This window comes from Ceratotherium simum, chromosome 7, assembly GCF_057802395.1.
Source record: "Ceratotherium simum simum isolate JZ-2026a chromosome 7, ASM5780239v1, whole genome shotgun sequence".
NCBI lineage: Eukaryota > Metazoa > Chordata > Mammalia > Perissodactyla > Rhinocerotidae > Ceratotherium > Ceratotherium simum.
Genome location: NC_141906.1, coordinates 8,999,047 through 9,019,065, shown reverse-complemented (window position 1 = coordinate 9,019,065; position 20,019 = coordinate 8,999,047). Strand labels below are relative to the sequence as shown.

General features: G+C 38.4%; 1 protein-coding gene across 2 annotated transcripts in view; it reads left to right on the top strand.

Moving 5' to 3' along the window:
* The window catches only part of ANO5 (anoctamin 5), a 107,679-nt gene that overhangs the window by 62,155 nt on the left and 25,505 nt on the right, over positions 1 to 20,019 (top strand). For both annotated transcript variants that reach the window (XM_087433084.1, XM_087433085.1), the window contains exons 9-12: positions 1,154 to 1,288; positions 1,657 to 1,762; positions 1,865 to 1,925; positions 19,558 to 19,709. In XM_087433084.1, coding sequence (XP_087289210.1) covers positions 1,154 to 1,288; positions 1,657 to 1,762; positions 1,865 to 1,925; positions 19,558 to 19,709 — 454 coding nt within the window. The remainder of the gene's footprint in view (positions 1 to 1,153; positions 1,289 to 1,656; positions 1,763 to 1,864; positions 1,926 to 19,557; positions 19,710 to 20,019) is intronic.

The following is a 20,019-nucleotide window of genomic DNA, read 5'->3' as shown; positions in this document are numbered from 1 at the left end:
TTTGAAGAGCAGAACAAAGGAAAACAACAATGCAAAAATGTTTATTATCACTGGAAAGAATGAAAGGTGGTATAAGCAGAAAGACGCCTATTTAAGTAGAAAAGATTAGCAAATTTGAAAACTGAAGAAGGAGAGGTACAATAAAATTGATATTGAATATAAGAAAAATACTTAAAAATCTTCTCATTGGGAAATTAAGTTTATACCCTTTCTGTTCCGAGTTGCCTGCTTTTTGATCATCTATGGAAATTACAATTTAACATTAAGTGCTAATAGATTTATATATAGTGTGCTGTGTGAACCCAAGAGGGATCACATCTGTTCGCCTAGGAGACTGTAGAAAGCCTTCAGGGATTTGGTGAGCTAAGCTCTATGTTAATAAGGAGGAGGATGAACCTGTTTTTTTAAAAATCCCTAGTTTTCTGAGGCAGAGAGAACTACATTCTCTGATTCCTTGAGGGATTCCTTAAGGGGGACTTGGTTTAAAAAAAAACAAAAAAACTTGATTGTAATACTTGAACATTTATTCCAAGTAATGCTGTCACTTTTCAACTCTTTGTAAAGCAAGAACTGAACTGTATATTTTATGGAACACTTGTTAAGCAGTCATTTTTAATTCCTTGGTTTGTTACCCGTCTCACAATTCTATAAGCATCCATCAGAAATCCAGACTTGAAGGAAAATGGCAGTTAACACACACGACCGCTTTCGCATATCGTGGTCAGAGTACCTTCAGTTTTAGAGAGAGATAAAGCAAAGGTCGGTGCAGATTGTGAATGTGATTTTGATTTAAGTTAATTGGTAGAAGTTACATTGCAGAATGTTCTGCAGTTTATTGTAAAACATTTAAAGTCTTTAAAATTTAGAAGCTTTCAAATTACCATATTGTTTCAAAATTAAAACTTCTGCTCAGTTGACTTCCTCCTTACATGTGTTATCTCTTTTAGTCCTTACACCAATTCTGTAGATAAGCGTCTCCTGCATTTTATGAAGGAGAAGCTAGAGTTCAGAGAGTATAGTAACGTGACCAGAATTACAGGGCTAGAGAGCAGTGAATCCAAAATGAGAACACAGGCCTGTCTGAATACAAAACCAAGGGTCCCTGCACTATCATTCTTCCAATCTCTGATTCTATTTTTGCCCTCTTTCATAGGAATTATTTTGGGGAAAAAATTGGCATCTATTTTGTCTTTCTCGGATATTACACAGAGATGCTGACCTTTGCAGCTGTAGTCGGCTTAGCTTGTTTTATTTACGGCTTGTTATCAATGAACGATACATCAAGCAGGTAAGTGAGCTGAGTTGGTGGCATAGAGAGAGTGTCGTGATCTTATGCTAACTGACCTGTTGTTGTTATTTCCCCGGCATTTGTTTCAGACTGTTTCCTTATGGCAGCACATAATTCGTATTTCTGAAAAAGACCCAAACATAGCAGCTACCCCTCATCTGGTGCTTTATGGAAAATCTGTTTTTAATGATCAGCTCTAAAGATTCTGCGCTTCAAAGCCTGACTTGACTTGCTACAGAAATTGCTGCTTCATTGCCCCTTCTGCCATTTGTGAGGGGCTGTGTAAACAGTTGTTCTGATAAGAACAGCTTTGGACTTGCACGGAAACACATATGACTTTTAAAACAACTTTGCTGTTCCCTCTGCAGCACTGAAATCTGTGACCCTCAGATTGGAGGTCAGATCATCATGTGCCCACTCTGTGATCTCGTGTGTGATTATTGGAGACTAAATACTACGTGTTTGGCTTCAAAGGTATGGATGCATTGTGGGATGTTGAAAAGACTTGGAATTTCCCTCCTTTTGCAGTGCATCTGATACTAAGTAGTCTTTGTGATGTTATTGTTGTTTTTATAGGTCTCCCATTTATTTGATAATGAGTCAACAGTGTTCTTCGCAATATTCATGGGAATTTGGGGTGAGTAAATAGTCACACAAAAAACAGCTTTCTCCGGGTTATGTGTTATATGACCCATCTGTATAACATATAGAGATGGCATACCTTTATACCAAAGGTGATTTTGGATCTGTGTGTCTTTGCTAGCATCAGTACACTGATGGAGTCCACTCAGTGGTCTTCAGTCCTTGGTCCAAAAAATGGTCTCTATTAATCATTTGCTCGTTTCTTTGGGAGACAATATGATTTTTGAAACTTCATATGTATTTAGCTCACACTATCTCCCAGCACTTTGGTAAAAACTCAGTAAGTACTTAATTCAGGAGAGAATAAACATAAATATTTGGTGGCTGCAAGATTTTGAGTCGTGGATACAAACTGGCAGAAGAATCAAAAGTTGCTGAGGGCTTAAAATCAGTGTTTGAGTCTGAATTCCCAGCGTCTAATTCTAGTTTCAGCTTCTGGAACATTTGTTAAAAATCTTCCATATAAAGTGGAATTCCCCTTAATTTTGGAACTGGCCTGGTGGTTCGTCTTTTTCATTTCACGTGGGAAGCAGGAGTGTTGTGAAGTTCTTCTTACCATCATGTCGTGAGGGAAATATTTTCTGTAAGAGCAACTCAGCAAGAGGAGTCTGAGGACTTCTAAAACGTGTCCCAAAATTCAGGAGATTCTGGGAAGAAATAGACTTTTTTTCTTTCCAATTAAAAAAAATCTTTAACAAACACAAATACGTGCATTTAAAAACTGGGCAAGGGAGCAAGGGTAGCTTGATCCAGGCAAAAAGACACCAAAATTTGTGAGTGTGTGTGTGAAGCAGAGGGATTTATGGGTCTCGGTCACTTCTGCTTGGCTGCTGTGGTCTGAAGAAAGGAGCCCAGATTCAAAGAGGGAACAGAGGGCAGAGAAATGTTACTAACAATTCTGCAGCAACCCTGAGTTTGGTAAGTTGGTATGGGGACATCTCTTCATCATGTAGCTGCCAAATCCTGCCTCTACCATTACTTGGAGTCAGAAGTGAATGATAGGCACACACGTTACAACAAATGTAGTGGTTTTCAGCTGTTTTCGTTGGGAGAGGTTATGCACCAACACCAGCTTACATTTCATCACAAATCGAGGAGCAGCCATGTGTGGAACAGCCAGCATCACTGTAAGTATTTTGAAGAGTGCTGCCGTAAGTTAGTTCTTTCAGAAAAGTTTATTCTAGCGGCGAATTGATTTAGCTTTAGTTTTTGAGGATCTTGGCCAAATACTATGAAAACAGAACTTCAAGGCTGTCTGTTCTAGTAACAACTAGTAAACAATTAAACTGAATCAAAGGATGAGTTGGCAGACTAGACGAGAAGAAAAAATATTCCAGGTTAAGAAAAAACATTAATCCAAGGGGTTGAGACCTGAAAATAACACGTACTATGCTTTGTACTGGAGGGTAGGAGATTTTTTTTTTCTTTTTGGTTTATTTATAATGAAAATACATACCCATCATAGGGAATTGAAGCAGTATATAGAAGCAGGAAGAAGATAATGTTAAAATTACCAGAAATAGAATCATTATTTTGGCCGTGATTTTTCAGAATCTTTTACTCTATGTTTATGGGCACGTGTGTTCACATAATTTTACATAAATGATATAATAATATACATAGTTTTAAGCCTAGTTTCTTATTCAACAAACAGTGAGTGATGAGACTCCTTCCATAGCAATAAATTTATGGATGGGTGTGTGTGTGTGTGCGCGCGCATGTGTGTATTTATGACTGAATAAAATTGCCTTTTATGAATTTATCACACTGTATCTAACCAGTTCTCTATTGTTGGACATTTATTTTTTATTTTATTTATTTTTTTTTTTGTGAGGAAGATCGGCCCTGAGCTAACATCTGCCAATCCTCCTCTTCTTGCTGAGGAAGACTGGCCGTGGGCTAACATCCATGCCCATCTTCCTCCACTCTACATGGGACGCCGCCACAGCACGGCTTGCCTAGCAGTGCATCGGTGCACACCCAGGATCCGAACCAGCGAACCCCGGGCCGCCGCAGCAGAGCGCACGCACCCACCCGCTTGCGCCACCGGGCCGGCCCTATATTGTTGGACATTTAGATCACTTCCACCTTTATCCCTCCAGTTTTATTGAGATATAATTGACATATAACATTGAATTAGTTTAAAGGGTACAGCATAATGATTTGATATGTGTATATATTGCAAAATGATCACCACAATAAGTTTAGTTAACATCCATCACCTCACTTAGTTACAAACTTCTTTTCTTGTGATGAGAACATTTTAGATCCACTCTTTTGGGAACTTTCAAATATACAACACAGTATTTTTAACTGTAGTCACCATGCTGTACATTACATCCCCAGAACTTATTATACAACTTGAAGTTTATACCTTTTGACCATTTTCACCTATTTCCGCCACCCACCACTCCTTGCCTCTGGCAAGCACCAATCTGTACTCTGTTTCAATGAGTTTATTTTTTTTTAGATTCCACATATAAATGAGATCATACAATATTTATCTTTCTCTGTGTGACTAATCTCACTGAACATAATACCCTCAAGGTCCATCCGTATTGTCGCAAATGGCGGGATTTCCGTCTTTTTTTTTGGCTGAATAATATTCCACTGTGTATATATAGCACATTTTCCTTATGCATTCATCCATTGATGGACACTTAGGTTGTTTCCATGGCTTGGCTATTGTAAATAACACTTCAATGAACATAGGAGTGCAGATATCACTTCAAGATAGTGATTTTGTTTTTGATGCATATATACCTAGAAGTGGAATTGCTGCCATATGGTAGTTCTATTTCTAATTTTTTGAATCACCTCCATATTGTTTTCCATAATGGCTGTACCAATTCACCTTCCTACTAACAGTGCAGAAGAGTTCCATTCTCTCCACATCCTCGCCAAGGCTTGTCCTCTTGATGACAGCCATTCTAGCAGGTGTGAGGTGATATCTCGTTGTGGTTTTGATTTTCTTTTCCCCGATGATTAGTGATATTGAGGACCATTTTTGTGTACCTGTTGGCTATTTGTATGTCTTTGTCAGGAAAATGTCTAATCAGATCCTGTGCCCATTTTTTAATCTTTTTTTTTTTTTTTTGAGGCAGGGGTTCTCCTTTTTTTTTTTTTTTTTTTGAGGAAGATCAGCCCTGAGCTAACATCCATGCCAATCCTCCTCTTTTTGCTGAGGAAGACTGGCTCTGAGCTAACATCTATTGCCAATCCTCCTCCTTTTTTTTTCCCCAAAACCCCAGTAGATAGTTGTGTGTCATAGTTGCACATCCTTCTAGTTGCTGTATGTGGAATGCGGCCTCAGTATGGCCAGAGAAGCGGTGCGTTGGTGCGTGCCTGGGATCGAACCCAGGCCGCCGGTAGCGGAGCACGCGCACTTAACCGCTAAGCCATGGGGCCGGCCCCCCATTTTTTAATCTTATTGTTTTTTTGCTGTTGAGTTGTATTAGTTCTTTATATATTTTGGATGTTAATCCCTTATGAAATATATGATTTACAAATATTTTCCCCTATTCTGTAGGTTGCCTTTTCATTTTGTTTATGGTTTTCTTTGCTGTGCAGAAGATTTTTAGTTTTCTGTAGCCCCACTTGTTTATTTTTATTTTTGTTGCCTTAGCTTTTATGTCAAATCTAGCAAATCATTGCCAAGATGGATGTCAAAGAGCTTACTCACTGTGTTTTCTTCTAGGAAGTTTATGGTTTCACGTCTTATGCTCAAGTCTTTAATCCATTTTGAGTTAATTTTTGTATATGTTGTAAGATAGGGGTCCAATTTTGTTCTTTTTCAAATGAATATCCAGTTTTCCCAAAACCATTTACTGAAGAAAGTATCCTTTCCCCATTGAGTATTCTTGGCTCCCTTGACAAATATTAGTTGACCGTATATGTATGGGTTTAATTCTGGCTCTTGATTATATTCCATGGGTCCATGTGGCTATTTCTGTGACAGTACCATACTGTTTTGATTATTATGGCTTTGCAATGCAGGCTCACCTCAGAGATATTGTGAGTTTGGTTCCAGGCCACCACAGTAAAGTGAATATTGCAATAAAGTGAGTCACAAATTTTTTGGTTTCCTAGTGCATATAAAAGTTATGTTTATGCTATACTATAGTCTATTAAGTATGCAATAATATTATATCTAAAAAAACAATGTGCATACCTTAATTAAAAAATACTTCATTGCTAAAAAAAGTATTGCTAACCATCATCTGAACCTTCAGAGAGTCATAAGCTTGTTGCTGGAGGATACTGCCTCGATGTCGAGGGCTGCTGACTGATCAGAGTGGTGTTTGCTGAAGCTTGGGGCGGCTGTGGCAATTTCTTAAAATAAAACAACAATGAAGTTGCCGCATCGATTGACTCTTCCCTTCGTGAACAGTTTCTCTGTAGCATATGATACTGTTTGACAGCATTTTACTCACAGTAGAACTTCTTTCACAATTGGAGTCAATCCTCTCAAACCTTGTCACTGCTTTATCAACTGTTTCTGTAATATTCTAAATCCTTTGTTATCATTTCAACAGTCTTCACAGCATATTCACCAGGAGTAGCTTCCATCTCAAGAAACCACTTTCTTTGCTCATCCATAAGAAAGAACCCCTCATGCGTTAAAATTTTATCACAACATTGCAGCAGTTCAGTCACGTCTTCGGGCTCCACTTGGAATTCTAATTCTCTTGCTATTTCCACCACATCTGCAGTTACTTCCTCCACTGAAGTCTTGAACCTCTCAAAGTCATCCATGAGAGTTGGAATCAACTTCTTCCAAATTTCTGCTAATGTTGATATTTTGACCTCTTTCCATGAATCACGAATATTCTTAATGACATCTAGAATGTTGAATCCTTTTCAAAGGTTTTCAGTTTACTTTTCCCAGATTCATCAGAGGAATCACTATCTATGGCAGCTGTAGCCTACAAAATGTATTTCTTATATACTAAGACTTGAAAGTTGAAATTACTCCTTGATCCATGGGCCGCAGAATGGATGTTGTGTTAGCAGGCATGAAAACAACATTAATCTCATTGTACATCTTCATCAGAGCTTTTAGATGACCAGGCACATTTTCGCTGAGCAGTAATATTTTGAAAGAAATCTTTTTTCTGAACAGTGGGTCTCAACAGTGGGCTTAAAATATTCAGTAAACCATGTTGTAAACAGATATGCTGTCGTCCAGGATCTGTTGTTCCCTCTATAGAGCACAGACAGAGTAGATTTGGCATAATTCTTAAGATCCCTAGGATTTTTGGAATGGTAGGTGAGCATTGGCTTCAACTTAAAATCACCAGCTGCAATAGCCCCTCACAAGAAAGTCAGCCTGTCCTTTGAAGCTTTGAAGCCAGGTGGTAACTTCTCCTCTCTAGCTATGAAAGTCCTAGATGGCATCCTCTTCCAATATAAGGCTGTTTCATCTACATTGAAAATCTGTTGTTTAATGCAGCTGCCTTCATGAATTATCTTGGGTAGATCTGGATAATGTACTGTAGCTTCTACATCAGCACTTGCTGCTTCACCTTGCACTTTTATGTTATAGAGACAGCTTCTTTCCTTAAACCTCATGAACCAACCTCTGCTAGCTTCAGCCTTTTCTTCTGGTGCTTCCTCATTTCTCTCATCCTTCATAGAATTGAAAAAAGGTAGGGCCTGTAGTTGTCTTTTCTTGTGGTGTCTTTGTCAGGCTTTGGTATCAGTGTAGTGCTGGCCTCATAAAATGAGTTTTGAAGACTTCCCTTCTCTTCTATTTTTTGAAAGAGTTTGAGAGGGATTGGCATTAATTCTTCTTTAAATGTTTGGTAGAATTCATCAGTGAAGCCATCTGGTCCTGGACTTTTCTTTGTGGAGAGGCTTTTGGTTACCGATTCAATATCCTTACTAGTAATTGGTCTGTTCAGATATTCTATTTCTTCATGATTCAGTTTTTGTAGGTTGTTTGTTTCTAGGAATTTATTCATTTCTTCTAGGTTGTCTATGTTTGTTGGCATATAATTGTTCATAGTAGTCTCTTATTATCCTTTGTATTTCTGTGGTATCAGTTGTCATGTCTCCTCTTTCACTTCTGATTTTTTAATTTGAATCCTCTTTCTTTTTTTCTTGATCAGTCTAGCTAAAATTTTGTCTATTTTGCTTATCTTTAAAAAGAAAATTCTTAGTTTTATTGATCTTTTCTATTGTCTTTTAGTCTTTATTTCCACTCTGATCTTTGTTATTTTTTTCTATTGCTAACTTTGGTCTTAGTTTGTCTTTATTTTTCTAGTTCCTTGAGGTCTAAAGTTAAGTTATTTGAGTTCTTTCTTGTTTCTTAATGTAGGAGTTTATTGCTATGAACTTCCCTCCTAGAACTGCTTTTGCTGCATCCCACAAGTTTTTGGTATGTTGTATTTCCATTTTCATTTATCTCAAGATATTTTTGATTTCTCTTTTGATTTTTCTTTGACCCATTGGTTGTTCACTAGCATGTTGTTTAATATCCACATATTTGTGAATTTTCCAGGTTTTTTCCTTATAATTGATTTCTAGTTTCATACCACTGTGGTTGAAAAAGATTCTTGATATGATTTAAAGCTTCTTAGATTTATTAAGACTTGTTTTGTGACCCAAAGATAGGTTCTTTCCTGGACTGTATTCTAAGTGCACTTGAGAAGAATGTGTGTTTTGCTGCCGTTGGATGGAATGTGCTGTCAGTGTCTGTTAAGTCCATCTGGTCTAATGTGTAGTTTAAATCCAATGATTCTTTATTGATAGTCTGTCTGGATCATCTATCCATTGTTGGGAGTGGGGTATTCAAGTCCCCTACTATTATTATATTGCTGTCTATTTCTGTCTACAGGTCTGTTAATATTTGCTTTATATATTTAGGTGCTCATCTGTTGGGTGCATACATCTTTACAAGTGTCATATCCTCTTGTTTGGTTGACCCCTTTATCATTATATAGTGACCTTCTTTGCTTCTTATTACAGTCTTTGTTTTAAAGTCTATTTTGTCTGATATAAGTACAGCTAACCTTACTTTCTTGTGGTTTCCATTTGCATGGAATATCTTTTTCTGTCCCTTCACTTTCAGTGTGTGTGTGTGTCCTTAAAGCTGAAGTGAGCCTATTATAGGCAGCATACAGTTTGGTCTTGTTTTTTAATCCATTCAGCCACTCTATGACTTTTGATTGGAGAATTTAGTTCATTTACATAAGTAATTATTGATAGGTGTGGACTTACTATTGCCATTTTGTTAATTGTTTTCTGGCTGTTTTGTAATTCCTTTGCTTCTTTCTTCCTCTCTTGCTTTCTTCCTTTGGAATATGATGATTAACTGTAATGGTATGCTTAGATTCCTTTCTCTTTATCTTTTATTTATCTATTATAGGTTTTTGCTTTGTGGTTACCATGAGGCTTGTATAAAACATCTTATAGTTATAACAATCTATTATAATCTAAGACAAATTAACTTCAAATGCATACTAAAGCTCTATATTTTTTCTTTTCCCCCCATGGTTTATGTTTTTGATGTCACAATTTACATTTTTTTATCTTGTGTATCCATTAACCATTTATTATGGTTATAGTTATTTTTACTACTTTTTGTCTTTTAACTTTCATACTAGATTTATAAGTGATTTACCCACCACCATTACAATACTAGAGTATTCTGAATTTAACTATGTATTTACCTTTACCAGTGAGATCTACACTTTCATATGTTTTCATGTTACTAATGAGCACCCTTTCATTTCAGCTTAAAGAAATTCCTTTAACATTTCCTGTAAGGCTGTTCTAGTGGTGATGAACTCCTTCAGCTTTTGCTTGTCTGGAAAACTTTTTATCTCTCCTTCAATTCTGAAGGACAACTTGCTGGGTAGAGTGTTCCTGGTGGGCAATTTTTTTTTTTCAGCACTTGGGCTATGTCATGCCACTCCCTTCTGGCCTGCAAAGTTTCTGCTGAAAAATCTGTTAATAGTCTTATGAGGGTTTCCTTGTACATAACAAATTGTTTTTCTCTTGCTACTTGTAAGATTCTCTCTTTGTCTTTAACTTTTGACCATTTAATTATAATATGTCTCAGTGTTGGTCTCTTTGGATTCATCTTACTTGAAACTCTGGGCTTCCTGGATCTCATATCTGTTTCTTTCCCCATGTTAAGGAAGGTTTCAGCCATTATGTCTTTGAATAACTTTTCTGCCCCTTTCTCTCTCTCTTCTCTTGGGAGAATGTTGGTCTGCTTGGTATTGTTCCATATGTCCCTTAAGCTAACTTCACTCTTTTTCATTCTTTTTTTCTTTTTGCTCCCCTGATTGGATGAATTCCACTGCCCTGTCTTCAAGGTTGCTGATTCTTTCTTCACTTGATGTAGTGTGCTGTTGAACCTGTCCATTGAATTTTCCAGTACACTTATTGTATTCTTGAGCTCTATGATTTTTGTTCATTACTTTCATATATTTTCTCTCTCTTTGTTCAGATTCTCACTGTGTTCACACATTGTTCTCCTCACTTCGGTAAGCATCTTTATGACCGTTATTTTGAACTCTTCATCAAGCAAATCATTTATCTCTGTTTCATTAAGATATTTCTCTGGGATTTATCTTATTCTTTTGTTGGGAACATATTCCTCTGTTTCTTCATTTACCCTGCCTCTCTGTGTTGGTTTCTGCACATTGGATAAAACAACTACCTCTCCCAGTCTTGACGGAGTGAGCTGGTGTAGGAGGTGAATCTTATTGATCAGCCCAGCCTGAACTCTTGGTTATCTCTCAGCCCTCTGTGATTGTACAAGCTGCCTTCTTTGTTCTTAGTGGCTTCCAGTATGTGGAGATGTGCTAAGACATGTCAGTGTCCCCAAAGGAGAAGATCTCAGTCAGCACCTAGATGCAGGCTGACTGGAAGCTGGAGCCTTAGGCAGCAGCTTTTAAAGTATGTAAGTAGATCTGTTTGAGGGAAAGATTGGAAGATCGTATTTGTGTCTGCTGACTCTGCATTGAGCCTTGGGGGGAAAGCCAGTCAAGAACTGTTCCTTTGTTATAGTCACATTGAACCTACAAATGCAAGCCTCACTGGTCACCACAGCCAGATGATCAAGGGCTGTGTCCCCTGGGCAGCAGCTGCTAAAGCTGGGGTACCAGACGTGTTCACAAGCTGTTTTCAGGGAGACACCAGTGATCTGGAGTGGGGCAGAAGGAGAGTGCAAAGATGGCTCCCACTTGCCTTCCCAGTCTCTGGAGGGGATTGCAGTAGGCCTCTAGATGTGTGTTAAATTAGAAGCCTGACTCTCTGGCTGCAGCTTTTAAGATATGCAAATCAGCCTTTTATGGGGAAAGACTGGGAAACGGGTATTTCTGTCTGCTGCCTCTGTGTTGAGCCCTGTGGGAGATAACCAGTTAAAAACTGTTTCTTTGCTAAGGTCCCGTTGAACCCATACACCCAAGCCCCACTGGCCACCAAAGCCAGGTGATCAATGGGTGTGTGCCCTGGGTGGCTGCCGTGAAGGTGTGGTGTCAGATGTGTGCACAAGCTGTTTTCAGAGAGACAGTGGTGACCTGGAGCGGGGCAGAGGAGAGTGTGAAGATGGCTCCTGCTGGTGTCCCCAGTCTCTGGACAGGATTGCGGTCAGCCTGAGATGTATTGAATTGGAACCCTGACCCTCAGGCTGTAGCGTTTTTAAGATATGCAAATAGGCCTCTTTTAGGGAAAGGCTGGGAGATGTGTCTGTCTGACAGCAGCCTCTGTGCTGGGAGGATAGCTGGTTAAGAACTGTGTGTTTGTTTTCTACAGTTCTGTGGGACCCACAAATCCAAGCCCTAACTGGCCGCCAGAGCCAAGTGATCAAGGGGTGTATCCCCTGGGCGGCAGCCGCTAAAGCTGGAGCAGCAGACGTGCACACAAGCTCCTTTGGGGAGATACCAGTAGAGTGGAGTAGGATAAAGGGAGAACCTGAGATAGTTCCTGCAAGCCTCCCCTGCTGTAGACCTCTAGATGTGTGCTAAATTAGGAGCCTGACCCTCGGGCTGCAGCTTTTTTGGATATGCAGATAGAGGGCCGGCCCAGTGGTGCAAGCAGTTAAGTGCGCACACGCTCTGCTGCAGCAGCCCAGGGTTCGCCGGTTCTGATCCCAGGCGCGCACCAACGCACCGCTTGGCAAGCCATGCTGTGGCAGCGTCCCATATAAAGTGGGGGAAGATGGGCACGAATGTTAGCCCAGGACCAGTCTTCCTCAGCAAAAAAAGAAAAAAAAATAAAGAGGAGGATTGGCAGATGATAGCACAGGGCTGATCTTCCTCACACACACAAAAAGATATGCAGATAGGCCTCTTTCAAGGAAAGACTGGGAGATGAGAGTTTTCTGCCTACTATCTCTGCACCGAGCCCTCTGGGAATAGCCATGGTGAGTCCTCATGAGCCCATTAAGAACTGTTTCTCTGTTTGCCGTAGTCTTGTGAGTCTTATGGATGCAAGCTCTACTGGCTTTCAGAGCTGGGTGTTTTGGGGGCCCATCCCTCTGGTGGAAGTCTTAAAAGTTGGGATGCTAAGTGTTGGGTCCACATCCTTCACTCCTCAGGCAGAACTGGGAGTTGTGAATTCCTTCCCAATTGTATGTCCTGTGCTGGGGGGTGGGTTTGTGGAGGCAGTATGTCTTAGCCTTTCCTACCCATTTCAATGTGGATTTTTTTCTCATTTGCCTGATATGTAGGAGTCACTCAGCTAGTTTTTGTATTTCTTTTAGAGGGAATTGTTCTGTGTGTAGTTGTAGATTTGATATGTCCATGGGAGGTGAGTTCAGAAGCCTCCTGTGTCACCATCTTGGACCAGAACCCAATCACTTCTACTTTTTTTTTTTGGTGAGGAAGATTGGCCCTGAGCTAACACCTGTTGCCAATCTTTCTTTTTTTACTTGAGGAAGATTAGCCCTGAGCTAAGATCTGTGCCCATCTTCCTCTATTTTGTATGTGGGACACCACCACAGCAAGGCTTGGTGAGTGGTGTAGGTTCACAGCTGGGATCCAAACCTGCCCTGGGGAAGGGGGAGAATCCCTCTCCGCCCTTTCCCTTAAGGTTCTTAGGGCTGGACAAATAATTAAAAGACAAGTTAACAGGAGAAAATAATACCAAGTTTAATAACATGTATACATGGGAGAAACCAGGGAAACCGAGTTTCTCAACAAAATGGCAGAGATTCTCATCTTAAATATCATGTTTAGCTAAAGAGAAAGGAGGATGTTGGGGGGCGGGGTAGTGGTTTGAGATTTCAGAGGGGAAGAAGACAATTTACATAGGGAAAGTCAGGCAATTCTTTACAGGGCCACCTATAGAGAATGTGGCTGGAGAGACAGAAATCATAGTAATCAAGAGTATGTAGATTTAAGTCCTCTTCTTCTGTCTTGATAAGAGTTTCCAGAGATAAGGTCATCCCACCCTCTTCTTAGTACACAGAGGGAGATACCTTTACAAATGTAAATATTTGGTAAACAGATCTTTGAAAAGAATGGGCTTAGTGAGGACCCCACCAGTCTGTCCATACCCAGAGTTAAATTTCTTTAGGCAATTAGTGGGGGAGGTCAATGTCCATCAGAGAAAATAATCAAGGTAAAGGGACATTTCGATTTCCCACACCGCGAACCTGGGCCACCGAAGCAGAGCACGCCAAACTTAACCACTGTGCCACTGGGCCGGCCCTAACTTTTTTACCATTATAAATAATGCTGGAATAAAGATCTTTTTGTACTTGTACAACTATCTTCTAAAAATAAATTATTAGTTGCTGGGGGGAATTATAAATACAATTTTAAATCTTTGCTATATATTTCCATATTGTCTTACGCAACCGTTGCACCAGTTTAAATTCCCGCAAGCATTGTATGGGTTTTCTTGTTTTCCAATCCTGGATAAGCTTAGGGATTGGAAATTTTTTTGTCATTTACAGTTTATTAGATAAAAATGCTATCTTATTGTGGTTTTTATTTGCAGTTACTTAATTACAAGTAAGATTGAACATTTTTAATATTTATTGAACATTGACTTTCCTTGCCTTTTGAAGTGTTTGATTTTAATAATTTACAGTTGTTTTTATATAATAAACACAGTAACCCTTTGTCTGCCACATAAATTGCAAATATTTTTTCAAATGTCATTTGTATTTGAGCTTGTTCCTAGTCAATAGAAGTTTTAATTTATACGTACCTGGGTCATTAAACTTTCTATTATAGCTTTTTTGTTTCATGTGTTTCTTTAGAAAAACCTTCTCTACTCCAAGACAATGTAAGATGGTCATCCATATGTCTTTCAGAACTTTAATTGTTTCATTTTATTTCTACTTTAATGTTAATTCCGCAAGTATTTTTTCAAGTTTCTGCCCTGGGACAGGTCCTGTTCAGGACAATGGGGATTTAAATATGAACACACGTGGTCCTTGATGTTCAGGCACTTTTTCATTGTGTGTGCCTCCATGGTTATAATTGTTTATAAGCCAATCTCATCACCAGATTGTATACTTCTTTAGGGCAGACACCATGGCTCTCATCTCCATAGTTCCAGGGTTAGGCATATGGTATGTATTCAAATATCAGTTGAATAAATGAATAATTTGGTACTAACTGTATTCCTTCTTATATGTAAAAAAGGTCAAGTCCTACTTAGGCACAACCTATAAGGCCTAAGGCAAAGGTCTCTAGTTTTTAGAAATCTTTTTTCTGGAATACCTGAATCCTCTGATTCTTGTAGACTCATGTAATAAAAAGAAATCCATAGACATCCTAGGAACAATTTTAGTTTTAGTACATGTCTTTTCTTTTTCCTTACAGCACTCTTTTTGCTTACTGTTTTATAGCATCGTTAACTTCTCTCACAACCCCATCTATGTTGGTCAGTTTTCTTATTTCTACTTCAAAATTGCAAACTTTGAGACAAAAGAGGTTGAACTGTTTAGTGCATTTAAACTTTTAGCAATTTATATTTAGAACATCCAATCTGTTGCATAGCCATGGTGACCAAATACTACTTCTAAAACTTATGGTAGTTATTCCCTTGTAATATAAATAAACAAGCAAATATTGAAACACGGCTTAATTGTACTAGGCTCTTAAAACTTTGTTCTCCCTAGTAACAGTGTATCTACTGAGTGGATGAGTAAAGAAATGAATAAATGAGTAAAAGCTCCTGCCTTGTGAAATTCACAATCAATATTAAATGAGAGAATAAATAAATAAATGAGTGAAATGTAATCTGTTGTTAAGGTCACAATCTAACTGGGGACAGAATCTAACACCTACTTTCATAGAAGTAAATTTTGAGCGCTGAGGGAGTGCAGAGGAGGAAGGAATTACTTCCTGACTAAAGGAATTGAGATAACTTTTATAGAAAACATGGAATTTGATTTGGATTTAAAAAAATGTATAGGATTGGGCCGGCCCCATGGCTTAGCAATTAAGTGCGCATGCTCCGCTGCTGGCGGCCCAGGTTCGGATCCCGGGCGCGCACCGACGCACCGCTTCTCCGGCCATGCTGAGGCCGCATCCCACATACAGCAACTAGAAGAATGTGCAGCTATGACATGCAACTATCTGCTGGGGCTTTGAGGGAAAAAAAATAAATAAATAAAATTATTTAAAAAGAAAATGTAGGGGCCGGCCCGGTGGCGCAAGCAGTTAAGTGCGCGCGCTCCGCTGCGGCGGCCCGGGGTTCGCTGGTTCGGATCCCGGGCGCGCACCGACGCACTGCTTGGCAAGCCATGCTGTGGCGGCGTCCCATATAAAGTGGAGGAAGATGGGCACAGATGTTAGCCCAGGGCCATCTTCCTCAGCAAAAAAAGAGGAGGATTGGCGGATGTTAGCGCAGGGCTGATCTCCTCACAAAAAAAAAAAAAAAAATGTATGGGATTTTGATAGGGAAAAGGGTAGAAGATGTATTCCCAGGATAGAACAGTCCGGTTTGAGCATTAGCTTCCAATGGTCTATCCTCTGTGCCTTCGTTGTAATGAATGGTAACGGAGAGTCCCTTTAAGCTGAAGTTTTTTGCCGACATCATTTCCTCTGAGACATCATCATTTTCCTCACAACTGCCTTCTTCATTTATGTCCGTAAGTTTGCCTTTGCCAGGTTCCTCTGGCTGTGTATGTAGAGTCTCTTAAATGGCAACAATGTCAACATTCTCATAGTCATCTATTTCTTCTGTAATTCCACTTATGTTTGATTTGAATTACACTTCTAGCATTATCACTTTTCATTTCTTTGCTGCAGTTTCATTTTTATTGGCCAATTCCATCTTTTGATTATCCATTTTTGTAAAATGTCACGTGGGTTTATCACAGGGAAACACAAATACATGCTTCACTGTCTGTACATGAACTGAAAAACAGGTATGTGGTGGTCCATCACCAACAGCATTTAAGGACAGGAGGTGATTGGTCACTAATCATGATACACATCTGCTCCTTGTGTAGGGATTTGTGGACTGAAGAACTAGCAGCTAAGTTTGTACTTTATGCAAATGTTCACAGTTAATGCACCGTGGTAACTGAAATTTGAGTCATGTTGTTGGGGGACTGGTGTTATATAACTAATCCAGGAAACTGAAATTCATACATATTAGAACCATGCAAAATAAGGACTGCCTGTATTTCTGAATGTTTAGAGGAATTAAAAAATGAGCCATCTCGTGTTCATGGACTGGAAGACTTAACATTATTAATATGTCCATACTCCCCAAAGTGATCTAAATATTCAGTGTGATCTCTATCAAAATTCCAATGGCATTTTTTATAGAAATAGGAAAAACAACTTAAAAAATTCACATGGAATCACAAAAGACCCCAAATAACCAAAGCAATCTTGAGAAAGAAGAACAAAGCTGAAGACATCACACTTCTTGATTTCAAAATATTTTACAAAACTGCAGTAATCAAAATGGTATGATACTGGCATAGAGACAGACATACAGACCAAAGGAACAGAATAGAGTCCAGAAATAAATCCACATATGTATGGTTAACTAATCCTTGACAAGAGTTCCAAGAATACACAATAGGGAAAGCATAGTCTCTTCAGCAAATGGTGCTGAGAAAACTGGATATCCACATGCAAAAGAATGAAATTGGATCCTTATCTTACACTGTACACAAAAATCAACCCAAAAGTGTATTAAAAGACTTAAACATAAGACCTGAAACTGTTAAACTGCTAGAAGAAAATATAAGGGGAAAGCTTCATGATATTGGTCTTGGCAATGATTTCCTGGATATGACACCAAAGCCCAAAAAACAAAAACAAAAAGCTGGACTACATCACACTAAAAAGCTGCTATGTGGGAAAGAAAACAGTCAACAGAGTGAAACAGCAATCCACAGAATGGCAGAAAATATTTGCAAATCATATGTCTGATGAGGGGTTGATCTCCAAAATATAGAAGGAACTCCTACAACTCAATGGTAAAAAAAACTAATAACCTGATTAAAAAATGGACAAAGGATTTGAATAGGCATTTCTCCAGAGAAGATATCCAAATGGACAACAGTTATATGAAAAATTGCTTAATGTCACTACTTATCAGGGAAATGCAAATCAAAACCACAATGAGGTGTCATCTCACACCTGCCAGCGTGGCTGTTACCAAAACAACAAAAGACAAGTGTTGGTGAGGATGTGAAGAAGTATGATGGACTCTGGCACACTGTTGGTGGGAATGCTAAATGGTGCAGCTGGAATGCAGTTCCTCAAAAGATTAAAAATACAACTACCATATGATCCAGCAATCCCACTTCTAGGTAATTACCCAAAATAATTGGAATCAGAGAAGAGATGTTAGCGCTCCTGTGTTCATTGCAGCACTCTCCATAATAACCAAGGTGTGGAAACAACCTAAATGTCCACTGACAGATGAGTGGATAAAGAAACCCTGGTACGTATTCCTTCCTTAAAAAGAAGGAATATATATATACTATTCACCCTTAAAAAGAAGGAAATTCTGCAATATGTGGCAACACGGATGAACCTTGAAGACATTATTCTTGGTGGAAAATGCCAGTCATAGACAGAGAAATACTTCATAATTTCATTTATATGAAGTATCTAAAATAATCAAATTTTAGAATCAGAGAATGGAATGGAGGTTGGTGGGGGCTGGGGGAGGGTGATATGGGCAGTTACTAATCAATGGGCATATAGTTTCAGTTAAGCAAGATGAGTAAGCTCTAGAGATCTGTTGTACAGCATTGTACCTTTAGTCAACAGTAACATATTGTAGATTTAAAACTTAAGAGAGTAGAAATCATGTTAACTGTTCTTACCACAATAAAATAAAATTTTTAAAAAATGAGCAAAAGAAAACATATGCAAATGTATATGTGAGCAAATGAACAGATAACAAACTTTAGCAGTCAGGTGATATGTTTGCACTGAGAAGAAGGGATATTGGAAGCAGAGAGACCAGTTAGATGACTATAATGATACTTAAAGATGTAATTAAGACTTTAGTAACATACAGACAGAATCCATAATTCCTTACAATTATTTAAAAGGTGGGAATGAGTCAGAGGATGCATTAAAATTTGAATCTTTCATGGGTGATAAAATTATGTTAATATTGATTGTGTTAGTATTTCATTCTTAGCTATATACCCAACAGAAAGGCATACATATGCCCACCAAAACACATATACAAGGATATTCACAGCAATGCTATTTGTAATAGCAAAAAGCTGGAAACAGCTCAAATGTCTATGAACCCAAGAATAGACAGACAAAATTGTAATTTACTTGTACAATGGGATACTATACAGCAATGAAAAACGAACTTTTGCTTCACACAGCAGCATGAATTCAGTTTACAAAAAAAGTTGAACCAAAACAAAAGTTGCCGCAAAACCTACCTGTTGTATGATGCTGTTTATGTAAAGTTGAAAGAGAGGCAAAACTATCCTATAATATTAGAAGCTAGGGGACTAGTTACATTTATGTCTCAGAAGAGTCATAAGGGAGGGTTTCTGGGGGTGCTGGTGATGTTCTATTTTTTGATACTGATGCTGATTACATGAGTGTGTGTGTTTTGTGAAAATTCTTTGAATTGTACAATTATGTTTTATGTCTTTTCTATAGATGTAAACTGATTACTTTTCAATCAAAATTTTATTAAAATTATATGTAATATATAATATATATGTGTGTGTACATACATATATATATATATATAGAGAGAGAGAGAGAGAGAGAGAGATTGTGCTGTGGAATGGCTCTTATGTTTTCTTTAAATTTCCCTAAGCCTGAGAAGGTGGTACAATTGCTTGAATGATTTCAGTAAAAGACATGCAAACAAAATCTAGATGTTAGTAAAAAATTGTTTAAATATTACTTCACATTGTCTGAATGAAGAGAGACAGTAATGTGCCTGAAAAAATTTTTTCTTGCATGTACTGCTGTCTAAGAAATTAACTTGAATATTTATATATGAGTTATTTCAACATTATTACATGTATTATGCCAACATTAATCATTTTATAGTTTTATCATCCAACATAATAGTGACAGAACCATCATGCAGCCAAAATGATTTTTTAAAATAGTAGAGAAAAACCCAGTTATTTTCATAATCACTTTATTTCCCCATCTCTTGATTATGTTTGTTTGTATACATTTCTTTGCCTGTAGTCACGTTGTTCTTGGAGTTTTGGAAACAGCGACAAGCCAGACTGGAATACGAGTGGGACCTGGTGGACTTTGAGGAGGAACAGCAGCAGCTTCAGCTGAGACCTGAGTTTGAAGCTATGTGCAAACACAGGAAGATGAATGCAGTGACTAAGGTAGATTGGGAAACAGAAACGGGCAGCAATCTCAGTGGACACACTGCTGTAGCTTGCCCCTCAAATAACAATGTGTATTTTAATTTGCCTTTAAAATATTCTCCAACATATAAGTCATATAAACTTCTTTACTTATTTCTAATATATATTTCAAATACTTAGAAAAGTAGATAGGAAAGTAAAATGAACCCCCGGATGGACCCATCACCCAGCTTCAATTAATGTTAATTCATGGGCAGTCTTGTTTCATACACCTGTTCCTCCTTGCTGCTAGATTATGTTGAAGCAAATACAAGGCATCATATTATGA